General features: G+C 30.3%; 1 protein-coding gene across 1 annotated transcript in view; it reads right to left on the bottom strand.

Moving 5' to 3' along the window:
• LOC113386912 (acetylcholinesterase) overlaps positions 1-22350 on the bottom strand; it is a 68464-nt gene that overhangs the window by 18284 nt on the left and 27830 nt on the right. Inside the window, exons 6-7 of the mRNA XM_026624669.1 lie at positions 6088-6230; positions 5549-5701 (exon numbers count right to left, since the gene is read on the bottom strand). Of these exons, the coding sequence (XP_026480454.1) occupies positions 5549-5701; positions 6088-6230 (296 nt within the window). The remainder of the gene's footprint in view (positions 1-5548; positions 5702-6087; positions 6231-22350) is intronic.

The following is a 22350-nucleotide window of genomic DNA, read 5'->3' as shown; positions in this document are numbered from 1 at the left end:
TAAAATATTATATTCTAACTTCAAGTTACTAGAAAGAGAAAGCAATGAAAAATGATTCCTTCTGTACCCCCTACTATTTAAATTTTGCTCATTTAACTTAAGTTATAAATTGCTACCTTACTATTTTACCCTCTTCTTCCCTATCCTCGTAGCTATAGATTTACAGTTAATGGGGTAAAAGTTAGCTAATCGCAGAGCTATCGGTGGGCGACGGAGGGCGTCGAGGGCGGTTCAATATGATTTGACCTTTTCGGGCGAGCCGCCGCGGCGTCCGTCGCAACCCGCGAGTGACCCCGAGGGCGGCTGAGGGCGGCTCGAGGCGGCTTCGATGTCGATTGTCGATTGTCGGAGTCGCACCCGACACCGACACGAATGCGCGCATGCAAGAGCGGATTTATTAGAATATTTGAATGGAATTAGTGAAATCACAGAATTAGAATTACTATATAGAATGGTAGAAATAAATATGTAGGAATACTTGGGGATATAAATTTAGTATAAATACAGGGATTCTTCGGATTGACCAATTACTAAAATTATAAATTTACTAATAACAATACCATGGTGATTTTTTTTAATTACTATGTGGGAATTGTAATGTATAATAAAAGTATAAACTCCCAACGTATAAAAATATATAAAAATTATTTTATTATAAAATATTACTGATATAAAAAATATAAAATGACAAGTCCAATTGTTTTTTTTACAATCATCTTCACTAGCCTGCTTGATCCCCACAACTATATTTCTTACAACTGCTAAATAATTAACATCTAGTAACAGTAATGAACAATTATATAAATATAATAAAAGAAACACAAAGAATAGAATTTTCAATAAAATGACATCCGTAGTATGTTGATACCATGAAGTTAATAAAATTATTCGAATCTAAGAATGTTAATCAACCTGATATAATCTCTAGAACTAAATTAAGTTGGCAATTAAGTAAGTGCGTATTTTTGATAGAAAATCAAAGATTTCATCATTTTTCACAAAATTAAAAAAATTTAATCTGTAACGTATTGTCCATTTTGATCACTGGCTTTTTGACATTTTCCAAGCAGTATTTATCATCTCACTTTTATAAAACTTCTCATTTTTATTAATAAACAACCGAATCACGTACAATTTGACACATTCATTATTAACTTCTCGAAGAAGTTTATGTTTTCATCAAAAAATCCGATTCGCTAATTTTATGTTTTCTTGACGTTTCAAGACATTCTGAATCAAATGAGACCAAATTTGAAAAAAGTATGTGTGTGTGTTTGTGTGAATAGATTTTTCACCTTAAACCGACGTAAATTTTTATCAAAATCGGCTGGGTCGATTTCAAAATTTTAAAGGCCATTCCATGTATCTTGATAAGGACTTCGTTTCTCAGTTTTGTGCGATAATCGGCCAAGTCATTTCTTCAAAATCTGGAAAAAAGTGTTAATCTTTTCGTCCACATTTAAGCTCATACTACCGAATAGATTTTAAAAAATCAAAAACTGTTCGAAAGATATTAGTTGGGAATGATACTGATTAGATTTAGGTGAAAATCTACCGAGCCGTTTTTTTGTAATTAACTGTTGAAAAAAAATTTAAACCGATTTTATAGAACTTTTTTTGGTGATGTATAGCATTGTTTTATAGAAATTACTGAAATATTATGGTCTTACGACAAGTAGTTTAATTTTAAAAATCCATCAAAGTTTGATAAAATAAGTAGTTCTTTTGACATTTATTAAAATTAAAATTAGATGATTTACCTGGTATAACGACAAAGAACTTGGTCTAAATAAACATACTAAACAATTAAAGTTCTACAAAAAACTGGCCCAATTATAAAAATTATCGATTTTTGAAAATTTGCTTTTAAAAAATGCTCCGACCGGGTTGACGTGTTCGATTTTCAATAATGTGTAATAAATCCACTTCGAATAGTTTTAACTACTCAAATTAGTTTATCTATCATGGATTAAGTCGATTATTTACACAAATAGGGAAGTTCATGTAACTTGCCTCAAGGCAAAATACCAATACCAACTAGTTTGTAAATAATGCCATAAAATTTTGAGAGAGAAATGACAAAAATTATAAATTTGCAGTTACTAGAATAAGAATTGTAATTACTACATCACCAATTTCATACATATCATAATTTGAAAAAAAAAACGAGTTTTTGGGAATTTATAGAATTATAGATTTGCTAAAATAGCAAAATTATCAATAGATATGAAATAATTATCATGAAATATCTAGAATAATTTATTTAGAATACTAATATAATAAATTTAATAAAAGAGTTAAGATTAGAACTATTAAAATTAGGTTTTTCCCAAAACCTAATGTATTAGATTTTACTGCCAACTCTCATTTCATGTTCATATGATAGAATTATAGAGTATAGTAATCCCTTAATTTTCAATATTTATTTAAGCATGAGCACTTTATTATAGGGAATAATTAATGATGGAATGTAATGATAACTCTTTGATAACTTTATCAATGTTTCAACAAAGAACAGAAGTGTTTGAACAGGTCTTAATGCCTAAGTTAATCAATGTTCTGTTTTACTTTCAATTATCCAACAAAGTAAATAGAATGAGAGTTAAGGTGTTATTTATTCTAACGCTTGAAATAAATATCGATAATAAAGAAAACTAAAAAGATCTTAAATTTTTGCTAAATGCTGAATGTTGCTATATTGGCAATGAACTCTTATATTTTGTCTATAAAATATGAATAATGAAAGTTAAAGTATTTAAAATAATCTATTTGAAAATATTTAAAAGTTGTCGAATATTTCATTACGGTAATAGAAGTTCCAGCAATTTTCCTCAAGTTACTATTTGTTTCATGTTTATCAATTTCCATCCCCATTGACCCGATCCTCCCCTATACCAACTTTTTCTCTAGCAATCCCTTCTGACCTTTCCCAGTAATAGAGTAGTAAGAAAGAAGAAACCCGCAGGAATCTTCTTCTTTCCCAATCGAATTTCGCCAACTTGCGGGCGGACAGGCGGACAGGCGGACGAAGACATCCCATGCGAGAACTTCATCGAGAGCTTTGAGCTTTGAGCTTTGTGAATTTTATCTCGTACGAGAAAGTTCGCTCGGGTCAATAACGATATGGCAAGAGGCAGATACTGATACAGTTTGTTTTTTTGGCGAACGTAAATTGAAACTGGGGTAAAGGTAAAGGAAATTTATTTACTACTTTAATGGATGTAAGTAGTAAGTAGTTCTGTCTTTTACATATGTTGGAATTAATTTGGGATTCTGAAATTAAATCAAAAGTTTCATATTTCAATCACAGATGTTCACAGCAGCTCTGAATTTGCTGCCTGAAATCGCAGTAGCAGGAGTTGCCAATTTAATTTAATAGTCACAATTAGAGATGGAAACTAACTTGGCATGGGGTGCATGATTTCAAATTGGGTTGCGTGACTGGCAACGATTGTCGGAACATTTTGCTAGATATATATATATATATATATATATATATATATGTATATATATATATATGTATATATATATATATATATATATATATATATATATATTGATTGTTTCTTTTCCGAACAGTAAATCCAATAATAAAAAACAATTTGTTTTTTGAAGATGTTTAATACGACGTTTCGGAACTAGGTACGTTCCATCATCAGGTTTATTCTGTAATAATTTATATATCCATATCACTAATATTTTTTTGTTAAAAACACTCGATTTTTTTGGAAGATATTCGTAGATGTTACGACTACACAAGACTTAAACACACTGATATGGATTTCTGTCTGACAGAAATCCATATCAGTGTGTTTAAGTCTTGTGTAGTCGTAACATCTACAAATATCTTCCAAAAAAATCGAGTGTTTTTAACAAAAAAATATTAGTGATATGGATATATAAATTATTACAGAATAAACCTGATGATGGAACGTACCTAGTTCCGAAACGTCGTATTAAACATCTTCAAAAAACAAATTGTTTTTTATTATTGGATTTACTGTTCGGAAAAGAAACAATCAATATATTGAAAAAATCCAGGACTTATCTATTGAATATATATATATATATATATATATATATATATATATAAGGTTGTCAAATATCTCCCTTCCGCCTTTTTGTATTATAAACCAATAGCAAAAAAGCGGAAGGGAGATATTTGACAACCTAATATATATATATATATATATATATACTAGATGACCCGACAGTCGTTGTCCTGCACCGACGTCTATATTACAAAAGTTCGAAATTATTTAATATCCTATCCCCTACTGTAATTGTAATTCATTTATGGTCTTAGCAAAAGCAGTATAAGAAGCGCGTAAGCGCCGTGTCGCAGTCAAACGGATAAGCATTGGTACGAAACCCATAAAAATGTAAACTAAATTTGTACTTACTAAAATCTATATAAAGCATCTGATAATTTGATGTTCATATGACTAAAGAATACTTTTGAATGCCAAATGGTACACACACACATTCATCTATTTTTTCTAAGGTGTGCCAGAACGTTCAGAAACCTTTAAATCGTCAAGATATATAAACATTTTTATTTTCGATTTTTTGATTTTGAAAACAAAAACAAAAAGGAATTTCATTAATAAGCAAATTAAATAATTTACAATAACATAAAACTTTGCTGACCAACTAATTCTTACACAGAAAATAAAAATTTAATTCTATTAGTATGCAAACTTATTCATGACATAAGAAGAAAACAAGGATTTTACTTAAAGACTACTTATTATCACTCATTGACTAAAAATAACACACAAAATAATAATGGGTCTCTACTGACAAGTGAAGTGAATCTGGGCACAAGACAACAAATATTATACTAATAAAATTTATTATAAAAGTAGTGATAAAATAGGATTGTCAATAGAAAGCTAAAAGGACTTTTCTTACAAGCAAGTTGAATCTAGACATGAAAATCAATAATTATGAGTAAAAATATAAAAAATTAACTCTACTGATATTTTTGCAAAAGATTTGACCAGCAAGCAATAATATCAAAATTAGACTATACTGACGAGCAAGTTCGAAAACAAAAAAAAAATCCAAGAAATATATATATGGGAAATTAATTGTGTTGAATTTAACATGGCAATAGAATTCTTGATGTATATATTATATATATATATATATATATATATATATATATATATATATATATATACATAAATCCTATTCCTATGTCGTGTTGAAATTTATCAGAATATTTAATCAGCAGCGACATGAATTATCTGTCATAACTTTCCCAAAAGGAAACTTTGCTAAATCTATTCGCGAATTTCTCGCAAACTCTTCCAACTCGAATAACTTCGAATTTAAACGCGAACGAACCAGATATTTGATTACTGATAAAACTATCTTTAGAGATGGATAATGTCACTGCTAAAATTATCACTACCTGCTATTTCATAACTGTAATTGACGGAAAGGCCAACGTGATAAAATTTTCTAATAAATAAATTAGAGGGCTCTCATGGTTGTTTATGCTTTTTTAAATTTTTTTTAGTAGATTTTTAAAATTACTTACATGTGTAAAGTAGTAGTACCGCACATTGGCACCCCGTTCGGCCAATCCTTCAGCAAACAAATTGGAAGGACACACAAAAAAGTGGTCGCCTACTGCTCGACCAACTTGGTCTTGGTTTAAGGAACCATCTGTTGGATTTTCCCAATCGGTGTACTGAAAATGATAAAAATTAATAATTATACAAATGCAAAATAAATAAATACTCTAAAAAAACAAATTTGGAAATGCCTAAAATGGTGCTTATGATAATTTTAAATTTTTTGAAGATGGAGCACTAGTTCCTCAAAGTACCCTTTTTTTCAAATTGCCATAATCAAAGGATCCACAATTAGTTAGGAATTTTTTGATAATTTTCCTAATGTTAAAGAATTCAATAATTGATTATTTAATAACTACTGATTATTACCAGTTGGTCAAAAAGTAACTACTGACCACCTGATAGAAATCAATTGATATTTACAAAATTATTATTTCTCATAAAAAAGGAATTTTTAGGGGATTCACTATTAGGTAATTTGTAATATTTATTTATTTATTACCTGAAAATCTATCGCCTGTCTCTCTGCAGGACTCGCCTTAACAAATATCGTAGACATGATCTCCAAAAATTTGTCCCTTTGCAAAATACTTGGACCATCTTTCTCAAAATAATCAATGAAGTCGTATAGGATGAAATAAGTTCCTGAAAAGAAAAGATATGAATATTTTTAAAATCAAGTAACTGATTTTACTAATATAATCAATTTATTAATTTAAGATAAATGGATTTTTGAATGTCTTGGATGAATATAGGTGACATATGTATTATATCTTATGTTAGATATAAAATCTGTATGTAAATATGTCTTCATACTTTTCCGAAACGGCTTTACCGATTTTTACAAATTATAGTCGTATTCAGTAAGTCTTAGAATCGGTTTCTATCTTATATTTTTTATACCCCTATGTGCTAAGGGTAGTTAACACTTAATTTTTTTTTCTAATTTTTGGAGAAATTTTTCTGTTTTCTAATGTAGCACTAAAAATACATACAACCCAACATTTTTACTTTTTTACACCAACACCTATTTTTATAGCCATTTTAGTAATTTAATCACTTTTTATTCTTCGTTTAGTCATTGGATATTTTTGACATAATTTCAGGCCAGATTTTTGCGCTCGAAGTAAAAGTTTAATTCTTACTTTAAAAAACACTTTATTTTTATCAAGTGTTGTTCAACCATTAGGTTTGGGGTCAATTTTCTGTAATTTAATATTTCAAATTTGGAATTTAAGAACACATAAAACCTATTGTTTAAAATTAATCTTTATTTGAATTTTGAATTCTTTTGAAATTTTGGAATCATTTTTTTTTAAATTTTAATATTTATAATTTACATTTACAAAATGCATACTACTCTAAATTTTTACCCTTCTTTCACAAATCTCAATTTTATAATAACCATTTTACTGATCGAAAAATTTCATATCAATAGGAATCGGATGTTTTTTGAATCATTCAAATCGGTTGATCCGTGCGCCCGAAAACGTAAACGAAAAATTCGGACACACAAAACACACACGCCAAGAGGTATGCCAAAATGTTCAGAAATCTCTGAAACGTAAAGACATTTGCAAAAACTTTTATTTTTTATTTTCGGCCTATTACTATAACTACCCTAAACATCAATAACATCAACAAAACCTCTGCTATTGCATCGCATATATTGGACTTCTCATTTTTCGATCCCTAATCAAAACCACCATTAATTACCACTCTCCTTCATTGTTTGTCTTCAAAAATCTCCGTATCTCCTAAATTCTTTACTTTTCTAATTCCATTCCTGCCTCTGTTTCATTTTCTAATGACATTTGATTATTTGATTACCCAGCAATCTTTCTTATCCTCTCCAGAGACAAGAAAACTCTTGCTCCCTCTCTTTCGCACTTTAGTGAATCTCGTATTTTTTGTCTCGTTTTTCGGAGACTGATTTTATGCCCGGCCGAGCGAAAGATTAATTTGCATATCGACCGCGAGATGAAACCGCGAGGAATATTTTATGCGAAGTGGGAAATTGTTTTCGAAAAGATAGAATGGGATGTAAAAAAGTGGTTTATGGAAGTGTGAAAAAGGTAAAAATCTCAATGTATATAATGACAAGATTTGGCACAGTTACCTGGTAATATCAAATAGCATTGCGTATCTTGTAACTTGTCCTAAGAGAAAATGCTACATCAACTACACATCTCGTATCAATTGCTCGATCTATTATCCCATATCAAATGACATCCAAAGAGTCGTGCTTCCGGACCACCCCGAACAAAAATCAACATCCCACCTTGATATCATCCCTTCGCCCATTTTTTCTCCACTCAAGGTCGTCGGATTTGATCTTTTCGCAAGGGAAGAGATGGAGAACTGGTGAGGGTAGTATGGTGGTATGATGGTATGGTGGTGTTGAGTCTTAAGCTTTTAAGGGAGCAACGATTTATCATCTCCTTTCATAGCTCATCTTTGTTTTCTTTATTTTTTTTCGCTTCCTCTGCTCGCTAAAACACTTTTCGGTCCATCGCGTTTGAGAGAATTGTTCGAGTTTTTGTTTATGCTTCATCAATTTGACACGGTGGAAAAATTGGGAAAATATGAATATAATTGTGATAATAAATGTATATACATATATATATATATATATATATATATATATACTAGTATATATATACAATTTGACTCGACAATCGTGGATTTGCCATAGAAAATATTTCTAGTATAAAATATTTAGTATAAAAATAACTAACATTACAAGAGTGGCATATATAAGGGGACAATTGCGAGAGTGGCATATAAGGGGACGTTCATTAATCACGTGATCGATTTTTAAAGGATTTTTGGACGAGAAAAAATAGTGGAATTTCAGATTTTTTTGAAAATCTTTGATTTTTTTTTAAATCAGGTGAAAAATAATCACACATGATATCTTGCTACACTCCCTCCCTTACGTGATATTGTGATTTTTTGTTAATGGATGCCCCCTAAGTATAAGAAACAGTTAACAAAAGATTTATGAATAGTTTACCCACTGCACAGCACGCCACATATAAATGAATCTGGGTCATATGAATGAAGAAATAAGAAAAAAATATCGTAAAATAACATAGAAGAATTAGAAGACCAAGCAAATCTTCTTTCTCTAATTAGTCTTTGCAAGAGCCAACCTGATCTGAAACTGATTCTATTTAAATTGAATTGGCACATTTAAAGTTTCAAGATTTTGATATATTATTAACGCATTTTTCATTAATTTATTAATTTTTGACCAATTACCATCATTCATATTTAAATTATTATTGTACAATTTGTACCACATTAGTTCTTCAAAAATTTCAAAATTTTATATGCACCATTTGAAGCAATTAAGTGTGATTCACGAGTATACCCGTCTTGGAAAAATGACAAAATTTTGTGTACTGAAGAGAATACTCGTAAAACAGTGATTTGGCTATTTAAGAAAAACTAAATATATTCTCAATTTTTAATATGTCTGGAATATTTGCACGTGTTGCGATAAACAAAGTTTCACCAAAATCGTCAAAGAAAAAAATCGAACATTTATTTACGAATACACAGCCTGGCCGATCTTTACCAAAAACTAATGAGCAGGATACCCAATCATGATTTTTTAAACCATTTTTGATTTTTCGAATTTGATTCAAGTTTGTGGACTTAGACGCGGTAGAAATATTTTACCCAAAAACTTTTAGCCAAAACGGATAAATGCTAATCCTAAGAGTTATATCGAATGGTTTTTAAATGTTTGAAATCGTTACAGCTGTTTTTGAGAAAATGACAACGAAATGTCTAAAATTACATGCAGACATAATTTTTCCAAACTTGGTCTCATTCGATTCAGAGTGACCATAAAATTAGCAAATCAATTTTTTTTCCCCAAAGTAACTTTTCTTAGAAAAAATAGACGACATCAGAAACTTAAAAAATAATATTTTATCATATTTCCAAAAAATAAATGATATTTAATATTTGATGTAATAAAGATTTTAATCTGCATTTTCTCCATCTGCATTTCTTTTCGGCCGCAAATGGCGAAATGTCTTCTTAAATATTATTGATTTTACTTGCAGACACGAACGACGAATAAGAGACAGGCACTGCCATACTGGCACTGGCATGAACAAAAATAGGGGTTGGTAAGTAGACATTTGGTGATTATGATTTGGACGCACTTGACACCAATTTTCTTAGCAAAATATAAACAAAGTATAAAATAATGAATGGTAATCTGCCTGAAAGTAGGTCTATAGTATGGGAACACTACAAATTTATGATTTTCTTTTCATCCATTGTTTATTATTCTTATTACCAATGATCCTTTCCAAAACTTCTGTCTTCACGTTTTCTGGTCCTGCAATTTAGCTATCAGTTACATTTATTTTCTCTCGTCTGCGTAGGTCACCAATCATTTGCATTCTTCTTCTTTCCAATACTTTCACTCCTACTTTATCTTCGACGATGTCGTGTAGGAATTAGACTTTTGTGCAGAGTCGGTCAGATCCGGAACCTTTCCTTTTCATGTAAGGGTCCTTTATTTGACCACTTTTCTCAGCACTTCATCTTGTTTGTCTTCTCTAGTATAATATTTCTTAACACTCCAGATAGTTTTGTCGACCTTTCACAGTGTCCAAAGAACAAGTATTGTTTCATTCGTTGTTACTTTTTTAAGTTTTTCTTATTTCAGTAATCCTTTTCAAAAGGTTGACAATATCTGTACTAGACAGGTAAGTAATTTCCAATTTGTATACAGAGAAATGGTGGAGTAGAAATTAATTGTGTGTAAATTATATTACAGGCAGAATAATAGTTTACTCTGTTGATTGATATTTGCAGAATTAATTAATAGTTAAATTCGCATACGCGTTTGATGTCGCAATAGCAACGTCTTGGTAATGGTAATAAATCATTTTGATTACACATTGCTTTCTCAAAAATATAATTATTATATAAGTGCAGTATAATTTGATAAGTAATTAGACAAATAGTTAATTATTAACTTCCGTAGGGCAAGTTATAGCAATCGCAAAACAATCGAAAATAAATTTTTTTATATATCTTTACGTTTCAAAGGTTCCTGAACATTTTGGCATACCTTAGAAAAAATGGATGTATGTGTGTGTGGGTGTGTGCGGATACAAATTTTCGTCGACGATTTCGGGAGCACCGATCAACCGATTTAAATATAATTCAAAAAACATTGGATTCATATTGATAAGGAGAGAAGCTGATTAGTTTTTGGCGAAAGCAGGTCTAGCCGTTCCGAAGATATGGGGCAAAAAGTGCCAAAAACTGTAACGGAAGAATTGATCAAATTTTCATAAAGGCAGGTCTAGCGGTTTCGAAGATCTAATGAAAAAAGTAAAGAAAAAATGCCATTTGGCGGTCAAAAATGATCATTAGACATATGCACATCAAATTATCAGTCATTATCAATTATTTTATAGAGATTTTAACAATAAATATGAATTTTGTTTGCATTTTTACGGGTTTCGCACCAATGTTTATTTGTTAGTCGGCGATGCGGCGCTTAGGCGCTTTGACATTTTGCCTCTATGCAGTTAAAGCAGTAAGTTTGCTTTGAAAAAAGTTCAGAATTTACCAAAATATGTCAAAATAAAGAAAACATTTTTTCTAAAAAAATTTTTTTTCAAAAAGAGTAATTTTTTGTCAAATTCCTAGTTTCTCAAAAATCAAATTTTTTCGAAGTCAATTTTTTTCAAAAATGTTAATCGTTTTTAAGAAAATAATAATATTTGGTACGGGAAGTTCCAGCAATTTGCCTTAAGGCTAGATGCCATGCGCCCCACTAGTATATAAATTAAATTTAGATTCAAAACTTTTGCATGAAACCTGCTTGAATATTTTTAATTATTTCCGATAATTTGGTTGGTGCAAATATCTCTACAAATGCTGCAAATATGTACGATCATATCATCAAAATCTGTATCCATTATCCTGTTAGTGATTCCATCACCTTCACCTCAAAATTTCAAATCCATCCACTCCAAGATAAATCATTATCCAATTCTGCGAATATCTGGAGGTGGCTGCACGTGCAAGCACCACCAGCAGTATCTGTATCGAGTTAATTAAAAGGCGAAGAAAGGAGCCGAAGGGATGGGTAAATTACCCCGTTTCCACCGCGGAGGAATCATCTCGTGTTTTACCCATCCCGACGACTTCCTTTCCTTTGCACGTGATCTGGATGCAGAGGAGAGCTTTATTGGCTGATGAATCTATGGCGAAAAAGTGGAATTGATATTGTTGTTGAAAGTAGTTATATAATAGGGATAGATATGGTTTCGAACCTTGCCTGTTGGTAAGTTGTATAATACCATAGAAGTGATAAGTTTACCTGAGACTTTGGGTTTGCTGGAAATTTTTCAAAAACGTTAGAAATTTCTGTATTTTTATTCCATTTATTTTCAGTTTTTAATATTAGCTTTATTGAAAAATGTGTTTAAAACAATATGTGGTGTACCATTTTTTTGGGAAAAAAGAATATTTTAGCCTAATAAATTGTACGTCAAATATTGTATATAAACAAAATTCAGTAAATATAATATAAGAAAACTGAAATCAAGTGCTGCATGGTATCGTTCTTTAGAGCAAATTAATGGAACTTCCCGTACTGTTATGAATTATTCGAAGAATTTTAAATGTTTTCAAATAGATTATCATAAAACCTGTAACTTTCATTATTCGTATTTCATAGACAAAATTCAAGAGCTTTTGAATTCAACGGCGACGTTTATATATTCTTACATGAACGACCTTATCTCATATTTCTAAAAATTATATAAACTGAATTGCTAAATTAAAATTATGAAATTCAAGTACGGTGAGCTTTAGAATTTTAAGCTGAATTAAAATTAAAATCCGAATCATTTTTAATATTTAAAAATTGTTATTGTAATCTTTTGTAATTCTTATTGTAGGAATTTTTACATTTTTTACGTTTTGAAAGTTTCCGAACGTTTTGGCATACCTCAGAAAAAATGAATGTGTGTATGTATGTGTGTGTGTGTATGTGTGTGTGTATGTATATATGAATACAATTTTGCGTCCACGTTATCGGGCGCACGGTTCAACCCATTTGAATGGTTCAAAAAACATGCGATTCCTACTGATAGGGAAATGTGCTGATTAGATTTTGGCAAAGGCAGGTCCAGCCGCTACGGATATACGCAGCAAAGAGTTCAGAAAATAGAAATCGAGTTTTTGAGAGAACGGAGCATCTGATGTGAATGATCTAAAAACATTCAATTTGTAATGACGGGGAGACGTGTTGATTAGTTTTTGGCAAAGGCAAGACCAGCGGTTTCGGGGATACATGGCTAAATGTGTAAAAATGGCAGTTTTTGAGAGAACTAAGCGTCCGATTTAAATGATTCAAAGAAGAAATAAGTCAGATTTCATTTTTAATTCTGACTATAGCTCTAATATACGTTAAACAAATAATTTCAACTTTGCAATTAATTCTTATAAATATTAGACAATGTTACAAAATTTATAATAATCTATTTGAAAACATTCAGTATTCCTCGAAAATTTTGTTACGGTACAAGAAGTTCTAGCAATTTACCTTAAGGCACGATGCCATGCACCCCACTAGTTTAATTTTTTAAAAAAAAAAAAAAAATTTGTATATCAATATTAGACATTTTTATATAAATATTAGACAATGGTTCAACATTTATAATAATCTATTTTGAAACATTTAATATTCCTCGAACATTTCGTTACGGTACGGGAAGTTCCAGCAATTAGCCTTAAGGCACGAGACCATACACCACTAGTTCGAGTTTAATTTAATTAAAATACTCCAAAAATAAAAATGTAGAGCAATTATTTCATACAAAAAATATTGTTTTCTTAGAAGAAAGATTAGGTTTCATTCGACTCAGAATGACTTGGGATTTAAAAAAAATGTACAATTAAACATTCGAATTTTCTATACTTGGCCTTCGAGAATTTAAATAGTTGTCTCGTTACAACTGAATACAGTTAGATACAATATATCTCGAATCTCGAATTTGTTTATCACATGTTGGTTCTATCCATCTAACCATCCAGCAACAACTCGAACAAAACAAAATCTCTTTCCAACGTGTGCGCATCTGCTCGTCTCCCACTGTGTGCTGGCTGCCTGCCTCCGTTAATATGATAATACCCGCACACGCGTGTGTTGCCCCAGGTGTGGGTAATAAAGCGGACTCGTTCCCACATCACTCCCCCAACAACCAACGACGACCAACTCTCGATGCTCTCTACTTCGACTCATTCTTCTACTTGAGCTACTTCGGCTTCGGCCAGGTGAGGAGCAATTGGAGGAGATACCGACAAGGCGGCGAAGGCGGTGGCGGTGGCACCACCATTTCACCGCCCGAGAGGAGGACAGAGGAGTTTTCTACGAGTGCGATGGTAGAGACGGAGGTGTGAGGGCTACGTTTTCGCGTAGCAACTCAGCTGTTGCGTAGGCGCGTCTACGGCGACGTCGACGTGTACTACACCGTACACACAGATACACACATTTGGGTATTGACTCACTCGTAACAACTTGGATTCTTTTACATATGATTTGTATGTTGAAACATTTAATTGTCTGTATGAATATTGCTGAAAGGTTTTTGAAATTTCTGAAGGAGAAGTTTAAGTTTTTCCAAAAAATATTATTTACTAATTTTGTGTTTTCTCGAAGTTTCAAGTCATACTGATCCAAATGACCAAATTTCGAAATATATGCGTATGTGCATATTTATATGAACTATTATTATTACTATATATTATATACTGAATTATAGCAGACATAATCACAAAAAAACATAATAATTTATATGTATTTAAAGATTATATTAACATTCAAAACAATATTTTGAAAATAAAATGCCTACTGATAGTATCTGATACTTTTTCCAATAGTTGTTATTTTATCCTTTTTTCTAATTTTTATTCCAAATTATTTTAACATTTTTCCATCCTAAGTATTTTATCATTACAATTATTTTCATACTATATTCTTTTTTTCTGATACAGCCCTCAATTATTATTTTGCAGATATTGTACCCAAATAAAAATTGCGGTACGGATATTTAAAGGTTTGTTTTACCATTAGAAGAATCTCAAGATCTACAAGCCTTAAATAAACTAGCTCAAAGTTATAACATTTTTTCTTCAAGTTTTAGTGTTGTATTTTACTATAATTAATTGAATTAAGATAATTTATATCCTGTAATTACTAAAGTTAATCCTGTATCCGTAATATAAATATAAATATAAAATTTTTGTCGTTCTCTAAAAACACAAGAACGCGAATTCAAATTAACATTTTTCAAAAGAACTTATAATATCAGTAATTATATTTTTTAACATCTCCAAGAATTTTGTTTTCACCAGAAATTTCGATTTTCTAATTTTATGTTTTTTCAACATTTCATGTAATTCAACATTTCATGTAATTCAACATTTCAGTAAAAAACTACTTGAGTAAAAAATTTGTTTTCGTCTATTCAAAAACAGCTGAACCGATTTCAAAACTTTAAAAGCGATTCGATATAATTCGATAAGGACTAGCATTGATTAGTTTTGTGTCACAACCAGCTGAGCTGTTTCTTTAGAATTTGCATAAAAGTGTAACATTTTTTATCAGTTTTTTATTAGCCTACAATTTACAAGTGTAAATTGGAAAAAAATTGTTTTGACAATTTTAAATAAACTTTGTATGGCGTTAGATTTCGTAGTTTGAAATGACGTAAATAACAAAATATTTACATTTATATTGGTGTATATTTATTAACCATTGGCACTTTTCCCATTAAAAGAACTATCTCTTATCAAAGTCTCGTCATCAAAAGTGACTTCTATCATAGTCTTGTCTACAAAATTCAAATAAACAAAAATATTTAAAGTCTCCGCAGACTTCAAGGCCTCATCGATTATCGGACCAGTTGGGACATAAATTTCAGATTCGTTTTTAATTTTCGGTTTATCCAAATCTTCTGTAAAAATTTCTTCTGGTTTGCAGGAGTCTTCAGTTGTCTCGCAAAACGATAAAGAATCATAATCTTATAAAAATCCGGCGCTTTTGGATAAATCAGTTATGACTCAGTCTGGTAGTTTTTGCCAAGATTCGGATAAAAGGCTAAGATAATATACGATACTTTGGTTGGAGTGCGAACTATATCAAAGTTAATAGGAGTAAAACTTTCAGAGAATTTCTTTTAATATTTTGAAAGCTCAAAAAAATTAGAAAATATAAGACCAACCCTCTTCATGGGAAAGTTTATGCAACTTGCCTCAAGGCAAAGTGCTACTTACAACTAGTACATGTCAAACTAACTAATTAGTCGGATACTGAGTAGTATCGATACATTTGCCCCAATTTATTCCTAAAATCCATAATTTTTGTTAAAATTTACACTGCTTTATAAACGACTTCGTGTACATTTTAAAACTTTTATCACTTTGTCCAGCACTCGTTATCGACATTTTGGCCTTGCGCAGTGCAAGTGTTGCCCGATGTGTTAGTAAGCGTGCGTCTACGAAACGTAGACTCGCCTACGCATTTTGCAACAGCTGACTACGGCTGAGACCGACTGAAAAGTGGTAAACGATACTGAAAAACAATAACATGGACACAACATCAGAGGAAAATAATAACAATACCGACCTTGGACAACATGGTGATATATAGACATATGGTATATATATATATATATATATATATGTGTGTGTGTGTGTGTGTGTGTGTCTATGACGAAAACTTATATCATTGCCTGTAATTCAGCAACCCCGTGGCACACAACTTCTACTCTTAAGGTCCACATAATACTTGTTCTTGAGGTTTATTCTACTTAACACTTAAATTATTTGTATTTTGAGTAGAAAAGCATAAACCTGATAAATTTCAGTACAAATATTATAGGTTTAAGTAGTATATACTAAAGTTTGTCGGTTTTCAAAAACCGGTTTTAAAAATAGGTTTTCTGGCGAAAATTATGGAGTTCGAAAACCGGTTTTTAGTGAAAAAAATTGGTTTTCACTGTATAAATAAAAAACGACAAATATAGCCAAATATAAAAGATAGATGAAAGCGTTGATTCTTGAAATCATATCGTTTCAATAGCATTTGTTATCTTATCAGTCTGCTATGGTTCCCAGGTAGGTTTTGTATATAATAATTTAGATTTTTATACCAGTGCATATATTAGTTTAAGTCAGTGTGATTTCTTAAAAAACTTAGAATTATTATATCAGGCTTTAAAAACAATTAAGCATAATTTGGACGCAAGTATGAGAGTATTTTCTATTTCAAGAAATTTTGTGAGTAAACAAAGGACACGTTTAAGAAGCAATTCAATATCCTTTCTCAGTTTTTTTAATCATATTTTATTAAACAAAAAATAATTAGAATGTTTAAAATTAATTAATTAAAATTACTCGGAACAGAAATAAAAGTTTAGCTTAATTGTTTTTAAAACTAAAATTGATATTAACAAGTATGTATCAACATGTATCTAATATTTCTTTATTTTTTTTTAGTTAATGCATTTTTTTTATTTAAAAATGTATTATTCTTGTTTAGTCAAAAACTTTCCTTTCACTATCATAAAAATATTTTCATTCTTATATGTGAAAATGATGCATGAATAACGAATAATTATTTTCAAAGTTATTTAATCAAGATAAACTATTATGATTTTGTTTACTATCTATAAAATTGAACAATGAATAAATTCAGTCAAATACTACTCTAAATTACACCAAATTTGCGGATAAATTACAGAATATTCGAGCAAAAATTTATTTTTTATATAAAATTCGAAAACCGGTTTTTGTGTAAAATGAAAATTCGAAAACCGATTTTCTAAAATGTCGGTTTTTGTATAAACCCTACTATATACTATATTATATTTCCTTCATCTTTGTAAGTAATTATTCATAAAATCATCATCAGTCCTTGTCTGTCACTTCATTTCCAGAATAATTCTTTCCGACTTCACCATAATTAAGAACTTTTGCATAATTAGCAACCGCAATTAAAAGTCGCAAAAGTTGTGTCATTTTGTGAAACATGAGGAGAGAAAAATGTGAAATAGGAATATAAATGTAAAATGACCTTTTGTGAAAAGGTTAGCTGAGACTAAAGTTATTTATTTCAATACATTAACCAGCTTTAGCATTTTAGCTAGAATTAAAATTAAAATCCGAATCATTTCGCTATTTAAACAATTTTTTTTTTGGAAATTGCAATTATTTTTCTCTTTCCCAAAAACTAATCATATATTCAACACAAGCAAACTGCTGATCCATGCTCTCAAAATCAGCGATGAAAATTTGTATCCGCACACAAAATTACTCTTTCAAGTTTTTTGCGATTAATATAACTTACCCTTCTGGTGGTTGAATAAAATTCTGATATGGTGCCTTTTATATTAAAGCGACAATAAAGAGATTTGCATAATTTTTTTCTATGCCAATGAACTATCCAAAAATTTAGCTAAAGTTCCCAAAATCTGAGAGTAGGTACTCCGTGGTTGCATAATTTTACTTCTCCGACCGTCTGACGGACAGTTTGCTTTGTAAAAGCAGCCACTTTTTAATCATAGTGCCTCGGCTATTAAATTTTTCTCATTATCTTATTTTCATATTTTATATAATATTTTTTTCTTTTAAGTTAATAGCATTTGCATTTAATAAGCTCTTACATTTCTCGGGAAAACTTTAAAGTCGTCGCCTTGGTAATATAATATGGAATGTTCTACAATGATTAATTCTGTGGTCTATGCTGAAGAACAAATTGAATTTCTTGGAACAAAGAAAATAAAATGGTGAACACATTGGAGGAGGGGTATTAAATTATACGGGGAGTAAAATTTATATCGAAAAGATCAGAGTTATGGACTCTGGAACTTGCAAAACTACCCCAAAAGCTTCGATGAACAACCGAATTTCAAACTATGATCAACAGATTCGACAAATTTTCCGAAGATGGTAAGATCAATTTTTTGATAAAATAGACTAGAGTATGAATTGGTAGTAAAAACTGTGAAAAAACTGTGCGTTCAGGCGTTTTACAAATAAAACCTAACTTCACGTATGCGTTATCAAAGTGACATCCGAAAAATGTACTTTTCATAAAATTGTTATTTGGTATTTGTGCCGTTTGGAGGTTAGGTTTATGTGTGAAATGCTTTCGACATAATTTGTTGACAGTTTTTACTACCGGCATAGAATTAACCCTTATTGCGAGTTTCTATTATCAAGTGCAATTACTGCAAAACACCTAACCAAAAATCCTAAATTTATATTGTCATCATTTTTTTGTATATACTATCAGTGTTGAAGGTTTCCAAAGCAAATTAGTTAGAACTGTAAAAGTGCAGTTAAATTGTATATTTATTCTAAAAGTATTTTTCACAGCAGCTACACAGATTTTTAATTCATACAAAGATAGACTCTTAACATAGCATTACCATATCAATTCTGTAATATCGAGAATTGACGTTGCAAATAATTTGATTACAATCACCAACAATTATCCATTTTCATAGAATTTTCATATTTTCCATGTAAGTTATTACTGTAATATAAGTGCATAATTTGTTCTTCCGGGAATGCACTAAGATCATATGCATTTTCCTTCCCCATGCAATTTCTCAATATTCAAAACATTTTTCAATTCTCTTGTTTCTTCTCTTCTGGGAAAACTGACAGATATTTTCTCGCTTTTAGACAGAGGGTTTATGAAGCGAATTTTTGAACTAATTTTTAGCAATTTTATAAAAGGAAAGTCTATAGAATCATAAATTTTAGCAGGTTAATTTGATAATAAGAAATATGATTAATTTGATAGTATAAATTAATTTCGAATAAAGTTTCAGCATTTCTTTAGCAAAATGTTTTGTTCTACATGGGCTTTTAATCAAGTGGGTTGCTCAGGATTTTTTTACCAAAATTTTGGAACCCGTTTGGAACATGTCGCCTTACAATTAATTAACATGATTTTGTTCAAATGACTTTGAAAATCAAGAATCTCGTAGAAAAAATGCAACACAAGTATTTAAGGATTTAGAACAAGTCGAAACGTCAGGAAAAGTGTATCAGATTTTTGGTCAACTTCCAGTTTCCAAATTAAAAATAATCTTTCTACTATATATTTAAATTTCCATATAATTATTTTCAGCTCTTTTATTAATTTTAAGACGCTGACACGTAGAGCTCGCTCCGGACTCAAAACGCAACGAAATATCATTTATCAGCAAGACGAACGGTCTGTTGTTGCATAAAAATGGAGAAATAAAACAAAAACCAAAATGAAACATAAACCAGACGGAAGAAATATTATGAAGACGCAAATGGAAATTTTTGTAACAATGCAGAATTTGTAAGAATGCGGAGAATGGTTGTGGCGCATGGAATTTGAAATTTGGTAATAAAATATTGCATGCAGATAAGATACATCATAAGGTAAATTTATGAAACATATGCAACTTTTTCAGGAAAGAAATGAGGAATTAGAATACCGGTTTTCAATGTATAAATAGCACTTACAAAATTGAAACTGACAATTCTAGCCAAATGTACCAGATTGATGGAAACACTGTTGCAAATACATAACCGTCCTTTGTTACATTATGATGAAAATATTCACAACTTTGTATGTACAAATTGAGCATAAACAATGGATAATTAGTTTTTACTGTTTTCCAATCTTAGTCAATTTTTATTTTTCTTTTGGTTTTACTTAATTGCCTAAAAAATTAATATCAATAAAATTGAACGGTAAATATAATTTTAGTCAAAAAGTGCTTTTAACACTAAACCTACCGACAACTCATGTACACCTATATGAAATTTTATCTGAATTTATTTTTATATAATTTCTAGAAAATATTAAAAAACATAAATAGAATTGAATAGTCATACAGAATGCCAAATTTATACATAATATTTTTAATTCGGCTATCTCACATGATTTACCAATTCTTTGAGTTAGAAATGTTTATTTAAGAGATATCTCATAGAAAAAAATGCATTTACATCCACTCTTAAAAAATTATATTGTATTAATCGGCAATAAATCTATGCAAAAAATGTATATTTGGAGCAAATATATATTTGTTGTTTCGTAACTTTCACAAAATTTTAATTGACAAGTTTTTCATCCGTTTCAAACCTTGACTTTCTTGAGATTCTTAATATGCATCTCCGAGATGAAAAATTAATTAAAACAAACATTTGTGCATAAAAATTCTTTCACTCGTCATCTCTCTGGTCACAATTTACACATTTATCAAAATGTTAAAATATACTTAAAGTTGTCATCTACAAATTTTCGAAATCATGTTACATTTCTTAGTCACATTTCCACCAAACAATTTACTAATTCAAATTCTAATAGTTTTCGGTACTTTTGCTGCTTTCTCCTATTTTTTTGGATAATTTTTGAAACATGCGACGAGTATTTTTTCGGTTTACTTTTATACAAGCGATAGTAATGAAATTTGATTTATACAGATTGCTTCAAAATCTGTGAATAAATGTATCAGTTTTAGAACTACGAACTATCCAATTAAAAAATTGAAGTATCTTTTCTTTTGTCATTTTCCAAACATGAAAACGGACACTATTACTATTGACTTCACAAACCATCAAGACATTTATTCTAAATGTTTATGGTTCATTTGGTATATTTTGTCTAAATCTGCACCTACATTTCGACGGAAACAACTCCCCAAATAACATTCTTAAATTGACCGACTGCGATAGTTAGGCCACATAACCTTTTTTTTCGAAAAATAGAAAAATAACTAATATCTGAGAGTTCCAAGAATTGCCATATAGTTGAGATGATGGTATTTTAACGTTTAAAAACATCTTAACCTTTTGCACTCCAACTCTTCATTAAATGTCGCAAATAAGTCGACAAAGGAGTGCAAAGGTCTTAGAAGTTACGCAAGGTACAAAACGGTTAATTCAGTGATTTCCAACCTGTGGGGAGCGCCCCCCTGGGGATGCGCCATACCGTTCCAAGGGGGGCGCGAAGCTGTTTGAAAAATATTATTTTTAAATGCTGAGTAAGTGTCAAACAAATCAGCAAAATACTTAAAGTACTTCTAAGAGTGTTTGAGCTCAAAAAAGAAATTGCTATATGTCTTGCTGATAACAAAAGAGACGGAACAATCTTGTTTATGACACAAAGTTCCCCGCAAAATTTGTGTATTTAGTTGATATTTTTCAAAGACTTAGCGATTTAAATAAATCAATGCAAGGATCTCAAATTCGTGCTTTTGTTCAGAAAGACAAGATTATGGCTTTTATGAAAAAATTAGAACTGTGTATAGCTAGTATCAAATAACTTTATAACTTTAACATGTTTCCCACTTTTAAAATTACTTGTGTTACTGATGAAATAGAAGTAAGTAAAGATCTTATTATTATGTCAGTCATATGACTAGTCTACGGAACTAATTTTCGCATTACTTTATCTAATTGCGTCCAAATACGAATGGATTAGAAATCCCTTTGTTATTGAGAAACATGATGATTTTGGTCATTCAACAGCAGAGCAGAAAATGATAATTGATTTATCTACTGATAGCACATTGAAGCAGATGTATCAGGACAAAAATATATTGTTGAGTTTTGGTTACCAGTAAAGGACGATTTTCCTACTTTGACAAATAATGCTTTAGAAATTTTATTAACATTTGTGAGATCTTACTTATGTGAAACAGAAAATTCTTATAATAAA

This window comes from Ctenocephalides felis, unplaced genomic scaffold (assembly GCF_003426905.1).
Source record: "Ctenocephalides felis isolate EL2017-DRISC unplaced genomic scaffold, ASM342690v1 CF-g0.4_SCAFFOLD_03571, whole genome shotgun sequence".
Classification (NCBI taxonomy): Eukaryota; Metazoa; Arthropoda; class Insecta; order Siphonaptera; family Pulicidae; genus Ctenocephalides; species Ctenocephalides felis.
Note: the sequence above shows the minus strand (reverse complement) of the source record. Positions and strands in the feature narration are given on the sequence as shown.